Here is a 27,987-nt window from a genome sequence, read left to right as displayed (position 1 = left end):
CCAGGCTTCAAGGACAGCAATATTTACCATGGACAATCCTTAGAAAATTGACAGTGAAGATTTTACTCTAAGACACAACACAGAAGAAAGGAGAGCAGGGAAAAGCAACAGCTAAAAATCTGTAGCATTTCATGTGGAATTTATACAAAATTCTCAATTAATTCATGACCTGGTTTTTAGAAATGAGTCCATTTACATAAATACAGCCTACATGCAGCTGTCTTTCTAATTTTTCTTCCTCTTCGTGCCTTTTAAATTTTAATTCCTAATAAAATAACATATTTTAGGCAGAGAGGTCAGTTCCAGGGCATGTAGGGAGAAAGTCATTCTCCTAAAAAAGGGAGAATGACTTTAAGCTGAAGGAGGACAGGGTTAAATTGGATGATAGTGAGAAATTGTTCCCTGTGATGGGGGGTGAGGCCACAGCACAGGGTGCCCAGAGAAGCTGTGGCTGCCCCTGGATCTCTGGAAGTGTCCAAGGCCAGGTTTGATGGAGCTTGGAGCAACCTGGGATAGTGGAAGGTGTCCCTGCCCATGGCAGGGGTGGGGCTGGATGATCTTTAAAATTTCTTCCAAGCCAAGCCAAGCTAACCTAAACCAATCTGACCCAACCCAATCCAACCTAACCCAACTCAACTCAATCCAAGCCAACCCAACTCAACCCAATCACACCCAAACCAATCCAACCCAACTCAACCCAACCCGACCCAACTCAACCCAATCTGACCCAACCCAATCCAACCTAACCCAACTCAACGCAATCCAAGCCAACCCAACTCAACCCAATCCAACCCAATCCAACCCAACCCAATCCAACCCCAACCCAACCCAACCCAACCCAACCAAACCCAACCCAACCCAACCCAACTCAACCCAATCACACCCAATCCAATCCAACCCAGCCCAACCCCACTCAATCCAACCCAATGCAATGCAATCCAACCCAACCAATGCAATCCAACCCAACTCAATCCAACCCAACCAAACTCATCCCAATCCAACCAACCCAACTCAATCCAACCCAACTCAATCCAACCCAACCCAACCCAACCCAACCCAACCCAACCCAAACCAAACCAAACCAACCCAACCCAACCCAACCCAACCAACCCAATCCAACCCAACCCAACTCAATCCAACCCAATCCAACCCAACTCAATCCAACCCAACCCAACTCAACCCAATCCAACCAATGCAATCCAACCCAACTCAATCCAACCCAACCCAACTCACCCCAATCCAACCAACCCAACCAACCCAACTCAATCCAACCCAACCCAACTCAATCCAACCCAACCAATGCAATCCAACCCAACTCAATCCAACCCAACCCAACTCATCCCAATCCAACCAACCCAACCAACCCAACCCAACCCATTCTGTCCTTCAGGGATTCCATGATCACACAGAGCAGCCTGTAGGGAAAAAAAAATAGATCCATGGTTTTTACACAGCCTGTCCCCTGAAAATTGGCAAAGTGACCTTCTTCAGGAAGAGGACAGAAAGTGCCAGGAGGAGTGAGACAGAAAACACTTCAATTCCAACAGAAGTGTGTACTAGGCTGCAAATTTGGAGAGAACAGGAAAAGATGGAATGTCAAGCATTTGAAAACTACAACTTTTTAGGGACAGATGTAAAATCTTCTGCACTTTGTTCATTGCTGAGAAAAAAAAAGAGGCAATCCACCACAGCAGGTGAATTCCTTAACAGTCAGAAAGTGGTTGGATTATTTTAGGGGAAGAAAATAATTCTTGCAGCATGCAGAGCACTGAACAGCCACCCTGCAGGGATGGTGGGGGAACATTGGCATTTACCTGAGACAAAACTGCTCCAAAGATGCAGGAAATTTGTTCTTTCCCTTAGAAAAGGGACAACAGGATCATGCCAGGAAGAAAAATACTCAGCCAATGCCTCGGTGTTACTGTGTATAAACCAAACTGAACAGCAGCATCTTGGCATAATGATGATAATTCCTACCTGAATTCAAAACCCAGAGGAGGAGGAAAAGCTTGAGCTGGACTCAGAAATTTGAGGGCAAAACTTCGAGAAGTAAAGGCCTTTGGTTCATTCTTAACAGTGTTTTGATGCACATTTTGGTGTCAATTAATATCAAATCAGTAAATTGCTGTTTATTTTGCAGGCTCCAAGAACAGCAGCATTTATCATGGACAATCTTTAGCAAATTGTTAATGAGGATTTTACTCTGTAGCTTCAGACACAAGAGAGAAGAAAGGAAGGGGAAGAAAAACAGCAGCTAAAAATCTGAAGCATTTCATGCGGGATTTATAAGAAAGTCTCAATTCTTGCATGACCTGTGACTCAGGTAGGTGGTTGCTCCATCTTAATTCCTTCTTAAAAACCTCTCTGAAAAAAAAAAAAAAAAAAAAAAAAAAAGAAAGTAATCTAAATCTCATCTCTTATTTTTATATCAGTCAGAACAACTGGACCTGTATGAAGAATAAAGATTTACAGAGGAGATGTAAGAGCAAGGCTAGTCAAAAGTAGGGGCTTGACAGATCCCATCAAAGCCAGCAAAAGCATGATGGGGACAAGGAAACATCTTATTCTGCCGACATTGATATGCACAGAAAAGAAATTCTGTGTTCTTCTGATTCACATTCTTGTATTAAACATATCTTGTATCTTGAGGGGAAAAACCTTAAAAGAGAAAAAGGACATTTGAAATCTGACTTGACAGCCAGAGCGGGTGTTCTGTCCCTCTAATTTATTCTGCATTTTGTTTATTTCTCAGTCTATGTGCCAAAAGATGTTATTGTTCACTGCTGGATTGGAGTTAAATATTTTCCTGACAACAGCACCAGTTCCTATTTAAATACCAAAATACATTCTTGATTTTCCACGCAGCCACGTTGGCTGGTACTGGAGATAATTCAGGAGCAGTGAAATCTTCCCACAAGGTTTCTGTGGATCTTTGTGGGGCAGAATGTTATAAAAAAAGAAAATTATGTGAGCCACCAAACTCAGAGTGCTTCTGCTGAGGTCTGTAAGAAGTTGAGGCACTGGGATGAGGTTTAGCCAGATGAACAGACCATGAAAAACTATTGGACACAACATTAGAAACTGCTGAATAAAAATAACAGTGGAAATGTGGATAAATAGCACTGTGAGGGATGGCTGGATTTCCCTGAGAGCCTCAGCAGACATCAGGACAGTCACCCATAAGACAGGATGGAATAAAAACAGGGAGAATACCAGAAAATCAGGCTGTCAGCTACCATGGAAGGGCTGCACAAAGAAAGAGCAGCAAATCCTGCTGTTAGCAGATGCTGTGGGAATGCTCCATGCACAGCCCCACTGTGCAGCTGCATTGATTCCGTATTTCCAACAGGATCATGGCCAACATTTGTTCATAACTATTTTCCAAGCATTAAGGTGAGACAATGATCTCTGCCTCCTGCTCTCTAACACCTTGTATCGGCAAATAGTCCCAGAGATTTTGACTAAATTAGCTTTTAACTATTTAAAATGCAATATTCACGGGGATATGACAACCTGAAATTAGGAAACTAATAACAGGATTTTACCCAAAAGGCACACTTGTCATTACACACAGGCTATAGTTAACAGTGATTCAGGATTCCAGCAGTTCCTTAACAACAGGGCTCAGGAAGAACAAGGCATCCATCATATTCCTACCTGGAATACTGCAACAGCATTATAAATTACACAGCTGCTTCCTCTCAAGGCCTTGGATGCAATTATAAAACTCAGTGGTGGGCAAGTACATACTGTTGGCTTTCATTTCTTCTAAGAAATTTAATTTTTAGCGGTGTTTCATAACTTTTCTATAATAGAAAGCTGAAATTTCCATTAAACCAGTCCTCCTTCACCAGAGGAGTGAGACAAAAAGATGGGTGAAGTTTCAGATTGAAACAGTGCTACAGCTCACAGTTTATGAGTTGTACAAAGGATGGTGATGCTGCATTTCAAACTGTGGCTGGCACTTCTGTGATTACTTGTTTGCTGTTTGGTTTTTTGAAATACTGAGAACTGCACAAAGACGCAACCAAGGCTAGCAGGCAATGTAAAAATGAAGGGTTTTGAAGGCCTTTATTCCCAACCCTCCTTAAAGTGATGGAGAGAAAAGAATGGTAGGAAAAAAAAAAAAGCCTGGTGCCGTGCCTTTTCTTTTTTGCAGAATGAAACAGCTCTTTAATACAGGATCAAAACGGTTCTTAAGGAAATATTAACCAAAGCATACTGAGGAATTCAAACCAACATGACAGTTATCAAAACAGGTATTTTGATTTGTTTTAATAATTGGGTCTAAAATATCAGGGCCATTAATAATAATAATAATAATGATGATAATAATAATAATAATAATAATAATAATAATAATAAAAAATAATAATAATAATAATACTAATAATAATAATAATGTAATAATAATGGCTTTAAACTTAAGTTGCTGGGAGAAGGGAACCTCAATCCATCCCATTCCTCACATCCAACAGAAGATGCTCAGTCTCTGGAGAAGGATTACAGTCAGCAGGGCAGTGTAATTCCAGCCACTTCCAGACAGTGAGGCTTCATCAGGGGTCCTGCTTAGTTGGGACTGCCCATGGATCCTTGGAAGTGTCCAAGGCCAGGTTGGACAGGGCTTGGAGCACCCTGGGACAGTGGAAGGCGTCCCCATGGCAGGGGTGGCACTGGATGGGCTTTAAGGTCCCTTCCAACATTGTGTGATTCTATGATTCACCACTGACTAAACAATACACAAGACAAACTGAATCCACGTCAAACATTTCAAATCCTGCTGGTTTCAGTCAGCACAGCAGCAGAAAATTACCTTGATACTGAAGTGTTCAGAGAGTGGCAGGTATTTTAGTATTTTAGTTTTTTCTTTTTCCTTAAGAGTGCATTCTTCACATCTCATTGTGACAGGTTAATTTTTGCAGCACTGATTCACAGCAGCATTCCTGAGCAGAAAAGCAGTGTAACAGATTTCAAGCATCTCATCCTTGAAAAGCTTTATAAAATTTCTTGCCATTATTGTTTTACTCCAGTCATTTCTACCTTTGATTTCCAACACTTAAATGAAGGTAGCTCTGATAAACACAAGCAACAAGATTGCACTTGGAAAATTTTGGAAATTAAATGACAGATTCTCTGGAGGGAGGTGCCAGAGCAGGCTCCCAGGGCTGGGGCTGCAGCAGCCTCAAACAGGCAAATTGTGGTATGTTTGAATTCCTAGAGAATTATGTATGTTTGCAGTGTATCAGCATGAAAATGTTACAGGAAAGGTGTGGAAGAACCCTTGAGGCAAGGAATCCCATAATCTAATTTCAGTTTAACACTGGAACTGGATCCCCACTGTCAATGACGGTGACCAGGAAATGCTGAGCACAGAAAGGGCAAATTTTGGACTGGGAGCAGGTAAATCACCTATACCCAAAATGGGTCAGCAGCTCTTCAGGATGAGATGCAAACCCAAAACTTCTCAAAGAACCTATAGAGGAGTACACAGGAAAGATGCTGCTTTGGATTTAGAACTCAAGTGGGGCTTGGAAAGCAGTTCAAGTGGAATCAATGGAAAAGCTGTTTTCTAGTGGTACTCACAACAAAATTGGGCTGCTGTAGAAAAGAGCTGAAAAAAAGCACAAGATTAAAAAATCTGAAGAAATGTAACAATGTAGAAACAAGACTGTTAGACAAGAAAATGATGAGAAGAACAGCTCCGAAATGTTACACCTACAAACATGCTAAAGACTGTACAGAATACTGGGTTGGAAGGCCGGATAAAACATGGACCAAAGGGGAAAAAAGAAGAAAGAAAATCCAATTAATTTTTGCTTGGCTCAACAGGGAGTTCAGGAGGCTGAAGGAAAAGGTGAGAATTTAAAGAAGTTGAAAACTTGCCCACATGCAGAGAGCAGAAAAGCATAAAACATGGCAGGTCAAAGCTAAACAAGAAAATAAGAGGATGGAAATTAATTTGAACAGCACCTTAAGTGGACACTCAGCTGCATGGTAAGAAGTTCTTGAAAAGTGTTAAAGCAGGAGGCCAGCTAAGGAATCATCAGGAATGCTTGATGAAGAAAATGTATCCAAAACACCCTTTAATGGGCTGTTGTGACACAGACCTTGGGGAGATTCCCACATCTCTGACATACTTTAACTAAAATTAAATTAAATTAAATTAAAAATATTGGAAAAAATTAAAAATTAAAAATTAAAATTAAATAAAATTAAAACTATTGGAGCAAACCAAGGGTGTCAATAAACCCCCAGAACTGATTCTCCTTCTCTGCAATGTGAACCTGACAAGCTGCTGCCAAGGGCAGGTCACCCACCCCAAAAACACCTTCTCTCTTTTAATTATTTTTTTTTTTTCACTGTATCAGCAGTAATTTCCTGTATCCCTGTTCACAGTCAGCACAAACTACTGTACATTTTTAAATAAAATGTACAATTGCAAAACTGAAATGGAATTTTTTCTAATCAATACCAGCACTAATGAGCCGAGTTCAAGCTAAATGCATCATTTTGCTCAAACCCAAATTCTATAAATTGAAGGGGGTGTCACAGCCTTCAGGAGCTTAAGCACCACTTTAAAAGACTCTGTCAATTATTTAACAAAGATTCTTCTTCACTAGTACAATGTTGCCTATCTATGTCTCACATCCAAGGTTAATTTAATTTAAGGCTTGAAATGGAGCATTTCAGGTACTGTTGCATTAAATAATAAAGAACAAGGAGAAAATTCTTCATGTGAATAAAGAACATGAATCACAGAGGAGAGAAAATTGTATCTATAAAACGCAGACATGCAAAGATCAATCCTGTATATGAGGTGACTCAAAGGAAGGAAATTTAAATTGAGGGTGAAACTATAGCTACATATAGTATTTGTTTTTTTTAAGCAGCAAAGAATCTGGTTCACTACAGATTCTAGTGCAATCAGTCAAGGTGCTACCAAGCCATCCAGAAAACCTCTGTAAATCCAGGTGCATCTTTCCTGTCAATACACTGAGAATCACAGAATCCCCTGAGTTGGAAGGGACCACAAAGACTATCAAAGCCCAGCTCCCAATCCTTCCTTCCAAAGACCTCAAATGACCAAGAACACACAGAAAGAACACACACAAGCTCACAAACACTTCCAGGTTCCACAGGAGAACCCACCACTGTGACAATTAGACAAAGGAAGGTCAGTCCCAATTCCAGGGAACACAGGCATCATAGAATCATGGAATGGTTTGGGTTAGAAAGTATCTTTAAAACTCAGGAGAAAATTCTTCATGTGAATAAAGAACATGAATCACAGAGGAGAGAAAATTGTATTTATAAAATGCAGACATGCAAAGATCAATCCTGTATATGAGGTGACACAAAGGAAATTTAAATTGAGGGTGAAACTATAGCTACATGCAGTAATTTTTTTTTTTTTACGCAGCAAAGAATCTGGTTCACCACAGATTCTGGTGCAATCAGTCAAGGTGCTACCAAACCATCCAGAAAACCTCTGTAAGCCCACTCAGGCGCATCTTTCCTGTCAATACACTGAGAATCACAGAATCCCCTGAGTTGGAAGGGACCACAAAGACTATCAAAGCCCAGCTCCCAATCCTTCCTTCCAAAGACCTCAAATGACCAAGAACACACAGAAAGAACACACACAAGCTCACAAACACTTCCAGGTTCCACAGGAGAACCCACCACTGTGACAATTAGACAAAGGAAGGTCAGTCCCAATTCCAGGGAACGCAGGCATCATAGAATCATGGAATGGTTTGGGTTAGAAGGGACCTTTAAAACTCATTTAGTCCAACTCTCTTGTCATGATCAGGGACAGGTTGATCTTGTTCAGCCTGATCTTGAATGTTTCCAGGGATGGGGCATCCACTGCTGTCTGGTCAAGCTATTCCATCTTCTCTCGTGAGGCCCCAAAGGGCAGCTTCATCCCCTTTCCAAAGACATTTCAGAAGGTGGCCAAGAATCAAACCACTTCTCTGCCCACATTATCAGGACTCCAAATCATTTCAGAGCTCCTGCCTTGGGGTCTGGAACCAGGGCCAGGCAACAAAGAACAACCTCCCTGTCCAGGGAGAATTGCTGCTTCCCCTGGCTTTAGCTCAGGGGTGATGAGGAGAAGCTGCCAGGTTCATCCAGCCCTTGGGCACTTGCTGCTCCCTCACATGGGTCAAGGGACACCATGAAAACATCAACACAAGAGGCCTGAATGACTGAAAATCCATGATAGATTGCAGGGTGCAATGGAGGAATTTACAAATGCTGCCAAGGCACGTGGAGATGGTGTCAGAAGAGCCAGAGAACCCACAGTTCATGTTTGGAGAGGATTTTAAGGGCTCAGAGAAGTGCTGCTTCTCTCACACCCATGACTGGGGTCATGGCAAGGCTGCTGTCCAGTTGTGGGCATCCAAGGAGGTCCTCACCCACTGATGAAAGGTAAATGTTTCAGCTGCTTCAAAAAGAGGCCAAAAGTTCTACCCAGGGCCCCACAAAGTGCTCAGCTTCCCTTCAGTTTGCAGGGAAATGATGAAATGAGTCCTGCCAGAACAGATTTCTGCATGAAGGAAATGGTGGTGACTGGGAATAGTCTGTGAGAAAGGATGTGGAGGTCTAAGCAGTCAGCAAGTGATGTGTCCTGGCAGCATCCAAAAGGAGCATGGCCTGTGAATGGAGGAGAAATGCTGAGGGGAATTATTCACCCCCTTGGCTCTGAGGGGTTTTGATCACGGCAGGTCACATCCCCATGATCTGTGCAGGGGAAATGTCACATTTCTGGTACCCCAGTGCAAGGAAAAGAGAAAGGTCAGGAGTTAGAAGGGGCTGGCTGTGTGCAGCCAGAGCTGGCCAGTGTGTCTATCTTTGTGCCCCAGGTCAGTGCAGTCTGTCCTGTGCTTTATTAAGCTTTATTTCCAACTACTCTCCCAGGTAAGTTACTCTGTATGCTTTGGTTCTGTGTATATTCAGAGGTCTGATTTATCTGCTTCTTTCTCGTGCTTCAAACTCATTTCCCCCCCAACTCCTCTGAGCAAGCTATGGGGTGAATGAAAGAGACAAGCAATAGAAAAAGAAACAAGTGTGGACCAAAATAAAAATGTTTCGGCAATAAGGTTACACAAAAATACCACCCAAACCTATGAAGAAGAAGGTGAAGAAAAAGGACCAGCCTCCACCCTAAAACTCCACCTTGCTCTATATCCATTACTGTATTCTAAACCCTTAAACTCTAAGTTTCCCACCCTGTGATCTCACACACTTCTATCCAAACTCCACACCCACAATCCCAGTTCTACCATTCCATTTTGGAAGCTTCTCCACGGCCTCAGGTCAATGCAGTGTTCTCTTGGGGGTCAGTGCCTGGCAGCACAGAAATCTGAAATTCTCAGCAGCCAGGGTTCCAACACAGGATGATCAACCAACTTTCTTGTTCATCACCACAAATACCAGCCAATTTCTTTCCTGTACAAATCAGCCACTCTCGAACCCAACTGTTTACAAAAATGCCTTTTGTTCACTAAAAGTTGCTGGATTTGACATTTAAATTTCTTTTAATGCATTTCACTTTCTGCTGTTACGTACAATGAAATGTTCTGCATTTCAACAAAAACCCACAGGAACATTAACTAGACAAATAAAGATCACCTTAAACAGAGCATAAAACATCAAGCTTAAGTGCAATTATGTTCTCCAAAGCACAGAGCAGAGAACAAAGGAGCCAACAAACTGCAGCACGTACCTAGCTATGTACAATTACACAAGCTATACATAATTACTTTTGTTCTAATTACTTTGCATTAGTATCAGGCTTTATTGTATTGTAAATTCTCTACCAAAAAGTTTTCAGCCAACTACAGGTGCCTCTTAAAAGCCAGAGCTATTACACTCATTGAGTGTTACTCACTCTGGAAAATAATGGTATTTACAGATTCCACAGTGCTCAAAGAAAACTTCAGGAGTCATTCCAGACCTCCCATTTGCTGGATGGCTGGAACTGTCAAATTTCTGGAAGCACCTCCCTTAGCCCCTAACCAGAAGAATGTTTTAGACTTGTTCCAGATTGCAAGGCAAGATGTATTCTATTGCCATCTGTATGGCAGTTGTCTTTTGTCAAGTGGGCAGTTTGCCTTATCTCTTCCACAATCACTCCTCCCTCGGGAGGGGACATCTGCTGATAACAGATGTTGAATGTCACTGCATGGCTGATAAGAACTACAGCATCCCATTGGGAGATGTGAGCCCAGAGGGAGGAGCCAAGCATTCCTACCTGGATATAATCTGGAGATTCTGGAACACCAGCACAGCTTCTCCACTGGATTTCCCAGAAGAACAGCAGCTGCCTCTGCCACTGGACCTTCAGAGGAAGAGACTGCACCTTTCTCCAGGATCCCTGCTCCAACAGAACCACCCCTGACACTGCAGGAGGGCTGCAGCCACAATTCCAATGGGACTGCTACCAACATCCTGACCCACAGGGTGTCAGGTTGGGTTCTGACTCTGTCAGTGTTGTTCTAATGTACTGCATTGTTTATTTTATCCTTTTATTTTTCTTCCCTATTAAAGAACTGTTATTTCCTGCTCCCATATTTTTGCCTGAGAGCCCGTTAATTTAAAATTTACAGCAATTCTGTGGGGTGGGGAGGGTTTACATTGTCCATTTCAGGGCAGGCTCCTGCCTTCCTTAGCAGACACCTGTTTTTCCAAACTGAGACAAGACTGCATATGAGATCAGCAGCTGGTGATGCTGAAGCAACCAGATTGTCCTGCAGCTGCAGCTGGTGAGTGACAGGAGGTGAGCTCCACGTGCCTGCCATAATGACTGCCACAGGCCAATAATGACTGCCACCACCTTGGAGCAGGGACAGGGACCTTGTGAGCTCCAGGACTGATTAAACCCAGAAACCCACAAGGCAGCCCCAGTTCCTGTTGATTATCAGACCCGCACAGGCAGCAGTGCCACATCCCCAGAGTGTGGCTGCTCAGCCCTTTGCTCAGCCAGAGATTAGGGAAATGTGGGAAATGTGCCTCAGGAATCCCTCTGCAGCACCTGGGAATCTGGAACATGTGGAATGCAGCTGGTGGGTTAAGAAAAAAGTGATTTTCTTCTCAGTGAAACCATTGCAAGCTGGTTTCTTGTCTGTGGATTACAGAGCATCGTGCTGCCAAATTTGGCTTGCTGTCACTGACATGGAGGAGAATAATCAAATCTCAGCACCACAAGGATGAGGTGAGCAGGCACCTCTGTGCCTCAAGAGCATCACACCTCGGCAGATGCGGCTACCCAATGCAACCAAAAATCATTCTGAAGGCCTTGGAGAAAAGGAATCTCAGAGAATGTGAATCTCATCTCCAAAAAGTAATGCAGGTGGTTAACACCAAGCCTGTAGTCCAGCATAGCAGCTCTGCAGAAAACTGAACACCTCAGACTCACCTTAATTTGGCAGCAGACTCAGTTCTGATGAAAATCTGCACAATTTGGCCTCCAGAAGGTCCTTCCCAGGGCAGGGATGCAGCCTGCAGGGCTGGAGGCTGAAAGAAGCAGTGGGCCACAGCCCTGAGATAAATGAAACAACACTGGGAACACCTACTGTATTCCAAAAGTTAAGTCAGAGATGTATTGAGCTTAACAACACACCTGGAATTATTTGGGGAAGTCTGAAGGGACACAGAAAGCCAGGTCAGGTACACTGCAGTGAGAACCTGAGCCTGACATTATGTTGGAGCAGGAGCCACTATAAAACCTCAAACTCTGCCTGATCCCATGTTCATCAGAGGGATTTGAATGGAGTCTGTTCATGACTCATTGAAAAAAGTGAAATAAGAGACTTGAGAAGGCTTTACAGGCTGTGTGCAACTACTGACTGCGGGGGAAGTAAAACCCAGAGTAAAACACCCACATCAGAGGGCTCAGTTCAAGGGGTGAGACAGAACAGCCAGGAGCCACAGCAGGGGAAATTTGGAACAGACAAGGAAAATTACCCACACAAGAGGGGCCAGATTTTGGAATAGGTTGGCCAGGCCGTGGAATCTCAACACCCAGGGACACAGGGTACTTTAATCAGCTCCCCAGGCTGAAAAACGGCACCACAATCTCAGCCTTGATCACATTATATTGCTGCTTGACGCAGGTACAACCTAAAAGGAAAGGCTCAGCTGATGAAACTCCCATCCCAGACACTGCCAGTGTGAGAAATTCAGCTTTACTTTGGAGCTGCAATTTTCTTTCCTTTTTTTTTTCTTTTTTCTTTTTTTTGTTTGTTTTATACAGCTTTACTCAGAGAGCGCCGCTTTACTGAAGGCACTAAGTGGTTAAAAATTGAATTAGCACAGAAGTATTTGACTGTAGGTAACTTATGTGTAGTTCTTAAAAATAAAGAAAGAAATCATCATAAATCCACTCCCTATCTCAGAAGTGAACATTCCTTAATTTATTATTATTATTATTATTATTATTATTATTATTATCATTATCATTATCATTATCATTATCATTATCATTATCATTATCATTATCATTATCATTATTATTATATTTCATTTTTATTGATATTATTATATAATATGATATGATATGATATGATGTGGTATGATATGATTACAAGAAACATGGCTCACTATTAAAAAAATTTATAAAACTTTATTAAGGGATAAAAAGGATAAAATCCAGCACTGGGGTGCTTGGCTATTGGCCAAAAGCACAGGGTTAACTTAAACCATGTTGTCTGTATACTGTTACATTATATGTACATGCATATTCATAAGAGTTTATACATATTAAAACATTATTTTGAGTTTGGATGTTCTTTTGCTTGGTTTTATATTTTTTATTTTTAATATTTTAAAAATAGATATATTTTATATTTATATATTTTATTTTATACTTTTATATTTGATTTCTTTTTGTGGTTCCATCCTGTTGTATTTTTACTCCCTGATAATGAGGGTCAATAAATCCTGCTTATTTTTGATGCTCTGGTTTATGTTTCTGTTATCTTGTCTTTTAGATAAGATAGGCCCTGGATGAGGGAAGTCACCAAATTATTTTACACCATTTTCTGAGTTAGTTACATGAAAAAGCATTTGAATGTTTTACACTCTTTCTTATGCTATGGTCTAAGATAGTATATATTACATTACTATTTATAAAAGCTATAGGGTGCATACATAAACTGACAGATTATACTCTATCAAAATGTGAAAAACATGTTCACTCTTCTGTGAAAATGTAAAAAGTTTAATAAAGGACAATAGGAGACAAGGACAATAGAGCAAAGGTTATTATGGCATCAGCCAAGAGCACCTTCTTATCTTTAGGGATACCTTTTAAATATATTTTTTTTATTACATCAGCCTGTTGCATATTTATAGATCTTTATGTATAGCAAGCTTTTCCCCAAACTAGTTTACATATTCTAAGAATTGTTTAGCATATCTCTTCTTTGGATCTGCTTTTTTAGAACATGTGGATTCTTTGGTTGTGGTTTTAATCCGTTCTTATCACTTTTAGTTTTTTGGGCTTTGGTCTACACCAAAAATAGTGAGTGCTGTTGGTTGGCAGATGTGTACAGGTGTGCTCATCCTGTGTTCACTGGGTGTTATCCCGTCCCAGCAGGCAGTTTAACACAAGCACACTGATTCCAGATATTTCACTGAGCTTAATCAACAGCAGAAATAAAAACTGTATCTTTATAACAAAGTTACTTTAACATGACACATATAAAATCTGTTTTAATATTTGCAAAAAGCCAATATTATAATATGGATCTATAACATATATCAGCTATTTCTCTACTATGTCTAACTTTAATAAACAACAGAAATAAAAGCTATATCTCTATAACAAAGTTACTTTGACACTACACATATAAAATCCATTTTAATATTTACAAAAAGCCAATATTTTAATATCTCTAATGAAAAGCAGTAATTACAAATTATTATTTGTAATAATTATTATAATTATATTATTATAATTATATTATATTTGCAAAAAGCCAATATTATATGTATCTATAACACATACTTATATCACTTATTTCACTACTATGTCTAACTTTAATAAACAAGAGAAATAAAAACTATATCTTTATAACAAAGCTACTTTAACACTACAGATATAAAATCCATTTTAATAGCTGCAAAACGCCAATGTTATAATATGTATCTATAATGGAAAGCAGTATTTACAAATTATTATTTTTAATGGTTTTTATTTTATAGATAAGTGGAAAATAGAAATTATTTCTATCTTACTATTTATAAAAATAATAATAAAATTAAAAATCCTGACTATATGAGGATTTTGGTCACCAATAATGTGAAAAATGACCTATTATCTTAATATTGGCTTTCACATTTATGTATTAGTCTATGCATGCTGTTAGTGATTATAACTATTTAGAAATAGTACAACTATATACCAGTATGCTATAGTACTACTATACTATAGTATAACTATAGTATAACTATATATATATATATAATTATAACTCTTTTTAGCTGCATGTTAGTATAATATAATCTATCAGTTTAAGTCTGCACTATATTGCTCATAGAAACAGTAGTGTAATGAATATAATACCCCTGTATCACTTTGGAAATGATGAAATACTGTGTTACAGACCTTAGCAAAACATAAGGAATTAAAAAAAAAAGGTTTTTGTGTAACTAAAACCAGTGTAAGGCCACACACTGACCAACCTGTCCAAGTGATAGCCCTGACACAAACCAGAGCACCTGAGGACAATTAGAGAATACCGTGTTAAATTTAAAGAAGGACACACTAAAATCTTATCAGAGGAAGGAGGCACAAGAAGAAATAAAATATATTGACCCAACCCCAAGATGTCATGCAGATAAGCCTGAGTGTGAAGAAGTCAAACAGAGGAGTTCCCAAAACATCGGAAAGTTCCAAAGAATGTTTGAATACTGCATGAAACAGATGCTTGTATCTTAGTGATGTCACAGTATAAAATAAGAGTGTCTGTACAGCCAGGTGCGTTCTTTGGCTCTTGGCCAGGAGCACCCCAGTGCTGGAAATATTGTCCTTTTAAATTAATAATAATAATATTAATACTTAGTATTATTTTAAAAACCCTAAGCAGTGAATTCTGTTTTTTACAATTATAACTTGTAGAACAAAACTCAATACATAAATATGAAAACCAGTAACTATATTTGTAATTTTCAACATAATTTATCATTTAATCATTTTATTTAAAATTTAATTTTATTTGGGTTTTTGTTGTTTTTTTGGGTTTTTTTTTTGTTGTTGATTTTTTGGTGGTATTTTGGGGTGTGGGTTTTTTTTGTATTTTTGGGTATTTGGGGGGTTTTTTGGGAGATTTTTGGTTTTTGGTTTTTTTGGGGTTTTTGTTCTTTTTTAAATGGGTTTCTTGCTGTGTTTTGGGGGGGTTGTGTTTAGGTTTTTTCGTGGTTTTTTTTGTTTGTTTTTGGGGTTTTTTTTTAGGTTTTGGGATTTTTTTTATTTTTGGGGTTTTTTTTGGGTTTTTTTTTGGAGGGATTTGGTTTTTTTTTAGTTTTTTTATTTTTTTGTGTTTTTTTTGGAGGGGGAGGTTTTTTTTTGTTTTTTGGGTTATTTGGGGGGGGGCTTTTTGTGTTTTTTTGGTGTGGTGTTTTGGGGGTTTTTTCCGGTTTTTGGTTTTTTTTCGTTTTTTTTGGTGTGTTTTTTATTTTTTTTTTGGGTGTGTTTTTTGGGAGGGCTGTTTCTCTTTTTTTATAATTTTTTTGGGGGTGTTAGGGTTTTTCTTAGTGTTTTTTGGTTTTTTTTGCGTTTTTTTTTTTGTGTGGGTTTTGTGTGGGTTTTCATGTGTGAGTTTTTTTTTTTGGCGGGGAGGATTGTTTGTGTTTTGTTTGTTTGGGGGTTTTTTGGGGGTTTTTGGGGTTTGTTTTTTTTTGTTTTTTTTTTGTTTTGTTTTGTTTTGGTGGTTTTTTTTTTTTTTTTTTTTGGTTTTTTTTGGTTTTTTTTGTTTGTTTGGTTTGTTTTTTTTTTTTTTTTTTTTTGTTTTTTTTTTTTTTTTTTACCCCTTCTCCACAACTTCCCTCCATCCCGAATTCCTCCGCCTCCCCGCCTGCCTCCGTGCCGTGGGAGGAGCTGTCCGTGTTTCCCATGCCGCGCTTCCCAGCGCCGCCTCCCCGCGGGCTCCGTCCCGCCGCGGGGCTGCCCCGCACCCCAAATCCGCCTTTTTCCGCCTTTTAAACCATGGACAACGCCTTGGTGCAAGAAGTGGCCGCATCACTGGTGAGAGAGTTTCTCAGTAGAAAGGTAAACTTGGGTGCATTTCCTGCCGGCTGAGCCCCGCTGGGAAAAGGGGAATTCAGGGATGCTCGGGGAAAAAGGGAATTCAGGGATGCTCGGGGAAAAGGGGAATTCAGGGATGCTCCGGGAAAAGGGGAATTCAGGGATGCTCGGGGGTTTATCCGGTCCGAAATCAGCTGGGTGGGAAGGGGGGGAAGCTTCGGGGTGAGCAGCTGGACTACATGTCCCACAGTGCCCTTTTATTGCCGGTGATGGAGCTGCTTCCTCCTGCTCAGGGGAAGCCCGTCCTTACCCGCGCACGCCTGCGAGACTGGGAATTAAATCGAGAAACGCACTTTCAGTTTGGTTTTTCTTGTTGTTTGCAGGTTTTTGAGCTTAAAAGAAAACATAATTTTTTTTTCTTTCGTTAATTGGCTGTTTTGCTGTTGTCCTTCTGTTTGCAAGAGGCGTACAAAGCCTAATTTTTAAAAATACTTTTATTATTTTAATATAATTTTATATCAAATATAAACTATATAATACAATTATTTTATATATCATATTATAATTTATGTATAATTTTTTATTATTTTACTTATATATTTATATATAAATATATAAGTATATATATAAATATATATAAATATATATTTATATATTTATATATATTTATATATAAATATATATATAAATATATATATATAAATATATATATTTATATATTTATATAATTTACTTATATATTTATATAATTTACTTATATATTTATATAATTTTATATTTTATTATAATTTTATTTTATATAATATATATAATATGAATACAATTATATTTTATATAATTCTAATATTATTTTAAACGATTTTTTTTTAAAATTAAGGCAAAAGGTCACAGTTTTAGAGAAACTGCTAATATGCATTTTTCCCACCCTAGGTTTTGGTAATAACTGAGCAGAAACTCCATTTTTTGGTGGTGGGGGAAGGGAATTGAGATAAGGGGAGGAAAGAAGCCATTGTACCTGTCACAAATGTAATACTGTAAAGCAAATTTTGGACTACACAGGCATGTGGGGAGTGTGGGATTGAGCAGACTGGAAACCACCTTCAAATTTCCATGTAGCAGCACCTTACTTATTAAAAAATATTAAAATAAATTAAATACAAAGTAAATTCTTACTTTGTATTTATGTTCAATCCTTAGGAAATATTGCTGATATTGGACCCTCTGTGTCAGGAATGAGTTATGTCAGAAATTAAGCAGCCACTGTCCCATTAAGTGTTACACAAACCTCAGTCTCATGTTTTGCATCCTGTGTCCAAATTCACATTTTCAAAACAAGAGGCACTGTCAATCCTTTGTGCTTCTGCTCCCCCCAGATCTTTCATGCACATCAGAGCCTACAGGGATGATGATCCTTTATTTACCACAACTTGCCCTCAATTCCATAAATCTGAGCCAGACGCTCTGTCAGCAGAAAAAGAAATCCTTTGTTGTGACAATAACCCTCCACAGAAGCAATCAGGGCTTTCTCTCTCAAAATAGTAGCCTGGTGTTGTACCACTTAAATTATTTTGGGATCCAACTCACAATAAATCAGTGTCTCCCCCCAGAGAGTGGGATGCTCATGGGTTTTATATTTGAGGTGCCCATGGATGCTGACCACAGAGTGAAAGTTGAAGATCCCAAAGCAGCTGATACCATGGAGATCTGACTGATTTCCAACCAGAGGCTGGCTGGAATAACTTCAGCTTAGGGCCTTTCATACAGACCATTAATCGTAGGAGGCTGTTCAGCAGCTGAAGTCACCTGCATAGAGGTTTTTGTTTTACTCTGTTCAGCAATTTCCATCTCATGTAGCCACTTTAATTATTTTCACATCCGTGGGCTGCTGTAATTCAAGATTGTACCATTACAACACAGGTTCTGAGGGTTTCCTGCTTACAAACAGCTGCCACCCACAAACACAACAAAACCCAGAGTAAAAGCTTTGGGCTCTGACATTTTTCCTCCTCAGGGTTTGAAGAAAACCATCAGCACCATGGACCGGGAGCTTCCGCGCTCTGCGCTCAGCATCAACAACAGGAATGAGCTCAGGAATGTCCTGCACCTGCACTCCCTGTACAAACAGAACAAGGTGAGGGAACACCTGGCACCATGTGCAAGTGTCCTTGCATGCCCATTTCCATCTGCATTTCCATTTATATATGGCACAGCAAATTACACTTGTAGTATTTATTATCCTTGGAAATGCAATATAAACAGTTCACTCATAACTTGAGGCACCACAAGTTACGATGCTTTTGGTATCTTCATATAAAGATCTTCTAGAAATGCCACCTGAAAAAAACCCTCTCCCAGTGTAGAAAAGGTACATTCTAGCACAGTTTCCACACTTTGGAATATTTAGTTAAAATGAGGGTCAGAAATCACCGTGGCAGGTTCTTTTTTGTGTCCTGCTTCCTTCACTTAACACAGCAGCTCCTTTGAGCTCTTGACATTCTCTAGGTGCCATCTTCCATTTCCCTGGATTGTTTGTACAGTCACTCCTGGGATGCACCCTCAGGTAACTCTAGGAAACAGTTAAAATGTTCAGCTGCTGCACACTGTAAAAATCATGCCCTGCAGCCAGACTAGCACAGCATTTCAGTAGTCACCAAGAACTTTATTGTTGGATTATTCCTTTTTCTGACCCAGAGATAGGCCAGCTGAGAGATGTTTTAAAAACTTTTATTCCATTTTCAGTCTCATGTGAAGGGTGAGACAATACAGATGTTGTCATTCACACCATCACAATCAGAAGCCAACTATTTCCTAATTACAATACATTATAAATTGTTCCTTGGCCTATCAGCTTTAGCCACACCATGCTGTAAATGCCTTAAAGCCAATCATCTAAAATTACCCCTTGTGGGTCTCACTACAGTGCATCTTTCATGTTCTGTTTCTCCAAAGTATCCAGTCTTATTTGCAAGGCCACCCTTTGAAACTTGTTCCTGGTTCCATTTCTCTCTCAATAATATCTGTCAATTCCATGGCATTTCTAAGTCAGCATTTCTCATCTCAAGGTTTGCACACAGATGCACACACTGTGTGAGCCTTCTGTCAGGCTTGGAGAATTCTCTACAAAATAATTTCCCACATTTTCTCTCTCTTTTTGGCCAGGCAAAGGAGAACCCACTGAAGACACTGCTGGAAATTATTACCAATTATTTCCTGGAGCACCGTGGCACTTCCAGGAGCTCTGGTTCCAGCTCTGCTCTGGCAGCTCCTCAGAGTAAGAGCTCAGCATCCCACCCCCCTGACCCCCTGGATGAGGATCATGGCAATGCCAGTGCTCTGGATGAGAGCAAAACTCAGGCCTCTAGGTAATGTCTGATTCATTTCTCTCTGCCCTGTGTATTCACTTGCTTTTTCTTAATGAAGGGAAAGAGTTTTAAATGTTTTATCATTTATATCTTGGGCTCAACTTTGTTTTATTAGTTATCCTCGTAACACAAAGCTAAATTTTCCAGATTATTAAAATGTCTTGTGCAAGCCACCCTTCAAAAATGATCTTTTATGTTCCCTGCCAATTATGAACACTGATAACCTCAATTGCATCTTTCAGTCACTGAAGCACATTGAAACAGGAGATTTCATGCCTTTTACATTGGAAATGCTCAAACTGAAGCAGGTTTGGAGGTAAAACAAACCACCTGTGCCCAAACTATGAATTTATTCATGCCTTACATAGGCAAAAGCAAGTTTTGCTGTCTTAAATTCAGTGTTGTTAAAATAGTGTTGGTTCAGACCTTACAGAAGACCTGAAAACAGTATGTAACCAAGTTTTTCATTTATTGGTGCCTCAAAGAGGATTAACAGCCCTGTACTTCCATAGGAAGCTTTTAAAATGGGTAATTCAGCTTCCCAGCCTCCACCCTCAGGGAATTAATCAGGTTTTGTTCTTCATCCTAAATGCAACATGCTCAAAGCAGCCAAGTCTGAGCATCAGTGCCTGGAAAAAACCCACGAAGTCATTTCTTACAGGGGAAGAAAGCCAAGATGTTTTAAGTTGAGCTCAGAAGCAACACTTGAAAAGGAGGCAGTGCAAAGGCCTTTACCCCTTTTCTTTTTTTTTCTTTTTTTTTTTTTTTTTAATCCCTTTTTCTTTTCCTCTTCATGGATCTGTCCCACAGGGACAGATTGACACTGCTTGGGAGGGCACAGCAATGCCCAGTGGTGTTTATGTTGAAAGGGACCTTAAAGATCATCTCATTCCATCCCAGGCTGCTCCAAGCCCCATCCAGCCTGGCCTTGGGCACTTCCAGGGATTCAAGGGCAGCCACAGCTGCTCTGGGCACCCTGTGTCAGCCTCACCATCCTCACAGGGAAGAATTTCTTCCCAATATCCCATCTAACCCTGCCCTCTGCCCTGAGGCCCATCCTCACCCTTGCCATCCCCTTTGGGCAAGGGAAAACCAGGGATTGCCAAGGTCAGTCAGGCAGTGCCTGAAATCAGTTTTAATTTCAGCCACTTGTGTAACTTTTAACTGTGCTGTCAGGGGTGGAAAGTTTAATCAGACATGACTCTGCTTTGGTTCATTATTAATGAGTCTGATTTGCTTTTAACTTTGCCCTGGGAGGTTGCTCTGAGTGTCTGTCACTTAAAGCAGCCTCTGAGCCAGCACCCCTTGGCAGTGGGGGGTTATGTGGGGCTGGGTTGGGGGTAGCAGTCCTTGCTTTTCCTGATGATTCCAGAGGCAGATCAGGCTCCCTTCAGTTTACATACATGATGCCTCAGGTTGTAGCTTTTATATTTTCAGATTCTGGGCTGCTTTAGTGTGTGGGTCTGAGCTCCATATCAGGGCATGGTGAGCTCTGTGCACAGAGCAGGGAGACAAAACAATTCCTGCTCCAGCTGGGCACCAAGGACAAATGATCCAAATCTCAGCCCCAAGAGCACAAACACCGTGGGCTGGAGAGAGAAAAACAAGCAGGGTGGGACTGCAGGGGCTAAAGCTGGAATGGGACAATGAACTGCAAGATGCAAATGGAGCAGAACTGATCCCAGGGAGAGACCCCGGGAGCGCTCGTGCATTTTGGGGCCATTTTGGTTCATCTTGGGTGCAGCCCTGGCTGGGCTCTTGTGCTGCCCAAGGTGCATCCATGGAGGAGATCCTTTGGATAAATCCCTGCTTTATTCTTTAGCTCTGTCCAGCCTCTGTTCTAGGGCAGCCTGCACAAGGCATCATACACATCATACACATCACACACAGCCTGTCCTCACCACACAAGACACACTCCTGGAAAAATGGGTTAAATAAAAGGAACATTTTTGTGGTACGAGATGTTTCAGCTTATGGAGTTGCTTTACAATGCATTAGGATGGAGGAAAACATCCCAGAGGGAAAAACAAGTTCAGGGACTTGTTTCCTTGTATTAAGAAAGGCGAGTGGTTTTGAGTTACACAGAATTTATAAATTTAAAAACGGACAGGGAATTGGGAACTATTCAGTAAAATCATTTCCATCACAAAAGTGCTTTTGTTTTTGGACTGAAATAAGTGTTCTACAGCTGAACAAAGAGTGAGAGGGGTCAGTAGAGTCAGTCTAAGTTACAGGAGAACACAGGATGTGAGCAAAAGTGCTTTTGTTTTTGGACTGAAATAAGTGTTCTACAGCTGAACAAAGAGTGAGAGGGGTCAGTAGAGTCAGTCTAAGTTACAGGAGAACACAGGATGTGAGCAAAAGTGCTGAGAAATTTTCAAACAGATGGAGAAGGAATGGGAACTGCTGGGTGAAGCTTAGGACCTGGCTGATATAACAAATGTACTTTCTGCTATGATATACAATCATACAATCACAGAATGGATTGGGCTGGAAGGGAACTAAAAACTCATCTCATTCCACTCCTGCCATGGGCAGGGACAGCTCCCACTGTCCCAGGTTGCTGCAAAACCTGTCCAACCTGGCCTTGGACACTGCCAGGGATCCACGGGCAGCCACAGCTTCTCTGGGCACCCTGTGCCAGGGCAGCCCCACCCTCACAGGGAAGAATTTCTTCCCAATATCCAATTGGGATAAATTTCCCCTCTCTCAGTTTGAACCCTTTTTACATCAAAATAAGTAATCATGGGATGGTGTTACCCATATTATAACCAATTGTGACACACAATAATGATGACATAATGTCCTGAAGTCCTACATCCAGATGTTTAGGTGAAAAGTGGCTGCATTTGATTATCATTTCAAGGTAAAATTGAACTTAATTTGACAGCAGTGCTCTAATTAGCTGGTTTTATTAATTTACTTGTGCATAACTTTTCTGTTTTAAGATTTTCCTCTTTCTTCCCTCTAGGCATGATGCTGAGAATCCCCTGGATAAAATCCCTCCCCCCAGAAAACATCAGCCCAGAAGTGAAAAATGCCACACAGGGACAACCCACAGCAGTAACTTGCCCTGTGCTTGGGACAAGAAGTTAAAAGACAGTCAAGAGGATTTAAAAGCAGCTGTGATTTCTGAGGAGCTGAAATCCACAGGGAAGGAGAAGTCCAGGCCCAGGGCTGGTCTCGTTGCCAGAGGAATGATGGCTGGACCAGTGGCAAGTCCACCAGAGGTGATTCCCAACACTTTACAAAATGTTTGGCTTGCTGGGATAAAAAAAGTCACAAATAATGTTCAAATGGCTTCTGCATGTTAATGCATTATTAAATCTGCAGGCTGAAAAGAGGGGGTAAATTAGGGAAATTGTTGTGCTTCATTCAGAATTTCAGATAAAAGCACTGCAGGCAGCCACCCCCTGCATGTCTGTAATCTCAGGTGTCTGAATTCCTTTATAATTCTTTCTCATTCTTGAAACCTCTGGACAGATTTGGTTTTCTGTTTTCCCATGAAAATTGCTTTCTTACCTTCACAGTATCTGTTTTACTCTGGTTTTTCCAAGACCCCACATTTAATCAGTAGCAGTTTGGAACTGAAAATTGCATTCAGTTGAAAATATGTTTCTGAATTGATCAAATCAGACCATATTCCATCAAGAAGTGCTTTCAAAGCACAGTTAAAAATTTCTTGCCTGTTTTTTTTTCCTTTATGCTTCTTTTTTTATTATTACAGGGACTTTTCCAATGTAAAATTAAGCTTGTGATAATGAGAAATGAAAATATTTAACTGTGACATTTAGGTAGTACTGAAGAGGATATGGAAATTGAATGAATTAGTTGGATATTTGTAAATATCTCTGATTTAAAAGTAAAGATTAGATACCTGTAGTGGTTGATCTTATATGTCTTGATTTCCTGAGCTGGATAAAACCCCAAAATTAAGCTGTTAGGAGGTGATTTGTTGTTCTTTCTGGTAAGACCATGGAAAACATGTTTTAATGGTAGGTAGCATCTTTAATACTGGTCAAATTATAAGTGAAAGTGTTTGTCTTATTTTATTACTGATTTTTTAAAAATCTGATTTACATAAAAATGAATGAATAGGTCAACTCAGAAATCAGTGTTAGAGATTTCCTTTGCTTTTTGTGTTTATTTAAAGATAAAGGGGAAAGTTTAATCTGTGGTTTTCATGGCACTTTCTTCCAGGATCCCCAAAAAAGGAGAATTTCCAAAAGATCCATGAGCATCAGCAGCACAGCCCAGCCCAGGGGTGAGGAGCATGAAGAGCACGACCTGAGTGTCCCAAGCCCTGATGTGCAGGAAAGCAAAGCATCTCCAACAAAATCCCACCTGGAATTTGCATCAAGGACTGTGCTAAGCTCACACACCAGCTCTGCCTCTGAAAAACCAAGGAACAGCCCCAAAGATCCAGAGGACTTTTTGTCCAAGCTGCTGTCTGAGAGAGAGAGGGCCAAGGCAGAAGAAAGGAAATCTCTCCCAAGCTCTGGTGCAGACAGCAGTGAAAAAAGCCTTAAAGTGAGTGTCCCTCACAGACATTCAGTGGCTGGGAGAGAAAAGAAGGAAAGATCCCTCAGGAAAACGGAGAGTCGGTTGTCAGGCCACAGGTGAGAGTATTTCTGGGGATATTATGCTAAAACAGAGGTTTTATAATTTTTCTGCACTATTTCGTGACATAAAAGTTTTAGAGGTGTCTTCCTCAGAGAACGCCAAATATATATTTTTGGCTTTTTTCTCTTATGTTCTTAATTGATATTTTAAAATAATTTTTTCTTTTTCTGGATAAAATGTAAGAGTGGGAGGCGTAGCATTTTTAAAATTTATACATTTTAACACTGATTTCTTAAAATTAATTTTGCTACTTTATTTTCTAGTTTAACTTTTTATTGAGGTACTGTTATGTGAAGACCCTATTGAGAAGGAAGCAATTACACATTAGGTATAAATACATTTATAAGTTAGGGGCTGTGGGAATTACCAAACTGGGGATGTGCTGGAGCTGCAGATGGGCCAGGAGTGGCACTTGCTTCCTGTCTGGAACCAAAAATTTGCTGAAAAGAGCGTTCCAGAGTGCCAGCATTCCACATTCATTTAATTTGTAAAAGATTAACGTGTAATAGGCAAAGTACCAAAGTCTTAAAACTCTGGTTTCATACAGCTTGGCTGTTCCTGTAAGGTAGTGCTGATCCTACAAGGTAGTGCTGCCCCATCCCTTTATCCTTCCCACTCTCAGGATGATTTTTTCCTCACACTAAGCATTGATTGAGGTAGAGAAGAGAGTTCAGTGGCCTTTGGCAGCTCCTCAGCAAAGCTGAGAATATTGAGTGTATTATTCCTGCTATTGGCTAATCAGTGAATGAACAGTTCATTATGGATGAGCCTCAGAGGTGTGTGTGGTGGAATTCCCTGGATGGAATTCCCTGGGAAGACTGTTGCTAAAAACCAGTGAAAAATCTGATACAAACCTCCCTTGTTGGCAGCTGGGTCCTACAAGGGGGTCACAACAATGCCAGCCAGCACCCCAGCTTTGGGAAGAGTGGCTGGAAGAGCTGCCCAGCGGGAAGGGACCTGGCTGGTGACAGTGGCTGAACTCAGCCAGGAGTGCCCAGGTGGCCAAGAAGGCCAATGGCACCTGGCCTGGGTCAGGAATGGTGTGGCAGCAGGGCCAGGGCAGGGATTGTCCCCTGCACTCAGCACTGCTGAGGCCACACCTCAAATCCTGGAGTCACTTCTGGGCCCCTCATGACAAGAAAGACTTTGAGGCACTGGAGTGAGTCCAGAGAAGTGAACAGAGCTGGGGAGGGGTCTGGAGCACCAGGAGGAGCTGAGGGAGCTGGGAAAGGGGCTCAGCCTGGAGAAAAGGAGGCTCTGGGGGGACCTTGTGGCTCTGCACAACTCCTGACAGGAGGGGACAGCCGGGGGATCAGGCTCTGCTCCCAGGGAACGGGGACAGGAGGAGAGATGGGCTCAAGCTGTGTCCGGGGAGATTTAGTTTGGATATTAGGGAAGATTTCTTCACTGAAATATGATGGTCAGGCATTGTGTGCATGTGGCACTTGGGGACAGGGTTTGGTGGTGGACACAGGAATGCTGGTTGGACTCGATGATCTGAGAGATCTTTTCCAACCTAAACAGCTCTGTAATGCTGTGGTTCACTCTGATGTGTTTGGACATGCTGGCACTTCCCAGCCTTTGGAGAAGCTGGGCTGGAAGGGGGGTGACCCACAGGATGTGCTGCCATCCTGTCTGTGCTCCATCCCTGCAGGCAGGGAGGGTTTGGGAACAATTCCCTTCCCTCACAGAGCTGCTTGGGTCTCAGCAGGAGCAGGAGAGGGAGCCCTTTCCTAAGCAGAGCCCTTTCCTTATTCATTCCTGCCAGGCAGGGGGAGCTGAGCCAGCAGAGTGTCACTGTGAGATTTTCTGAAAAATCCCTTTGCCAGGATTTCTTCTCCTGGGAAGATGAGAAGCCTCAGCTTATCCATGTTTTGCTCTTCTGGAATGTTAAATTAATTAAAAACAATTTTAAAAAAACATTAATTAAAAACAATTCACATGTTTGGATAAACAATCACCATCAGCTGTGTCGGATTCTGAGGAGTCAGTCACGAGCTTTCATTATCATTCTTGTTTAACCTTCTGCTGTATCCTTTCTCTTTCTTTAGTATAGTTTTAGTGCATAATATAGTATAATATAATATAATATAATATAATATAATATAATATAATATAATATAATATAATATAATATAATATAATATAATATAATATAATATAATATAATATAATATAATATAATATAATATAATATAATATAATATAATATAATATAATATAATATAATACAATATTGCATTATATTATATTATATATTATTACATATAATAATATATTATATACAATAATATATATTATATGCAATAATATATATTATATATAATAATATATATAACAATATATAATATATAATATATATAATATATATTTATATTATATCATATTATAATTATATATTTTAATATATTGTATAATGTATCATATAATTATATTATTATATAATAATATATTATATTATGATTATATATTAAAATATGTCATATTATAATTAGATATGTATTATTCTGAGAACTTGGAGTCAAATTCTCATCTCTCACCTCATCCTGGGACCCTCACAATGCCACAGCAGAGCCTTTGGTCCCTGCTGAGCTCAGAGCTCCTGGAAGCACCCACAGAACCCAGCAGGGCTGCTGGGACTCCTGGAGGTCAGAGGGAGGAGTTGAGATTCCAAATAAACACCCACAATATCAGGCCTGGCTCTTGCAAAACTTTTATTCCCCTTCAGCCAAATCCTGCAGGTTTTGGTCGGAGTGATTGAGCATTTTAAAGAATGAAAAGTTATGGTGGTAATACAGTGGATTACAGTGGTAATAACCACTGGATTACAGTGGTAATACAGTGAAAAATTACAGTGTAAATACAGCAGGTATTTGTCTGGATCCCCTTCCATTCTCTGTTACTAATTAAGTATTTAGATGAGCAGCTGCAAACCTCTGTAGGATTAACCACAGCTGGCTCTGTCACCGCATCTGCAATTCTGGTTTTGTTTCCCAGAGATAACTAAAGATAAATCTTATTTTTCCTTCCATTTACTTGGCTTTTTGATTCTCTTTTCTCCCATGTCAAAAGTGCGGTAACGGCATGCAAGCTGAAGGCATCCTGTGAAAACATAGGGAAAAAATTGGAAGTAAAACTGCTGCCAAGCTTTAAAAGAATATCTGGCTATAAAATATCCTAGGGAAATGCAGATGCACAGCATTTTGACTCACACCTTTTAATGAAAGAATTTACAGGGGTCAATGATGGTTCTTTATTGCCATGATTATATTTTTTGCCAAGTCATGAAGGGTTATTTCATTAAAAAAATATATTATGCTGTAGAGTTTGCATATCTACCCAGATTCTACAGGTTATTTTAGAATTTTTGTTTTTAATTAATCTATGAGAAAAGCAACATATAGGTGGCAGCAAATCTTCATTTATCCTCAGCTGTAAGCAGCCAGCAGCCTGTTGAATTTCTCAATTCACAGAATCCCACAGTACCAGGTTGGAAGGGACCTCAAGGATCACCTGGTCCAACCTTCCTTGGCAAAGGCACAGTCTAGACAAGGTGACCCAGCACCCTTTATGCCAAATCTTAAAAGTGCCCAGGGTTTGGGAATTCAACACTTTTCCCTGGGGGATGGTTCCAATGGCTGATTGTTCTCTTGAAAAATTTTCCTCTTGTGTCCAATTGGAATATCCCCAGGAGTGATTTGTACCCATGACCTCTTGTCTTTTCCATGTGATTCCTTGGAAAAAGGGAGT

At 40.2% G+C, this 27,987-nt stretch overlaps 1 protein-coding gene across 3 annotated transcripts in view; it reads left to right on the top strand.

Moving 5' to 3' along the window:
- The first annotated feature begins 16,106 nt into the window (after positions 1-16,106).
- Positions 16,107-27,987, top strand: part of MINDY4 (MINDY lysine 48 deubiquitinase 4) — a 76,478-nt gene continuing 64,597 nt past the window's right edge. For 2 of the 3 annotated variants that reach the window (XR_004060527.1, XM_030943741.1), the window contains exons 1-5: positions 16,107-16,276; positions 18,264-18,383; positions 19,412-19,614; positions 22,586-22,844; positions 23,815-24,233. Coding sequence is in view for 2 of the 3 variants with exons in the window: in XM_030943741.1 (XP_030799601.1) it covers positions 16,214-16,276; positions 18,264-18,383; positions 19,412-19,614; positions 22,586-22,844; positions 23,815-24,233 (1,064 nt within the window). In the remaining variant the exon portion in view is untranslated. The remainder of the gene's footprint in view (positions 16,277-18,263; positions 18,384-19,411; positions 19,615-22,585; positions 22,845-23,814; positions 24,234-27,987) is intronic. The other variant, XM_030943742.1, reaches the window with a different exon arrangement.

This window comes from Camarhynchus parvulus, chromosome 2 (genome assembly GCF_901933205.1).
Source record: "Camarhynchus parvulus chromosome 2, STF_HiC, whole genome shotgun sequence".
In the NCBI taxonomy this organism is placed as follows: Eukaryota; Metazoa; Chordata; class Aves; order Passeriformes; family Thraupidae; genus Camarhynchus; species Camarhynchus parvulus.
Note: the sequence above shows the minus strand (reverse complement) of the source record. Positions and strands in the feature narration are given on the sequence as shown.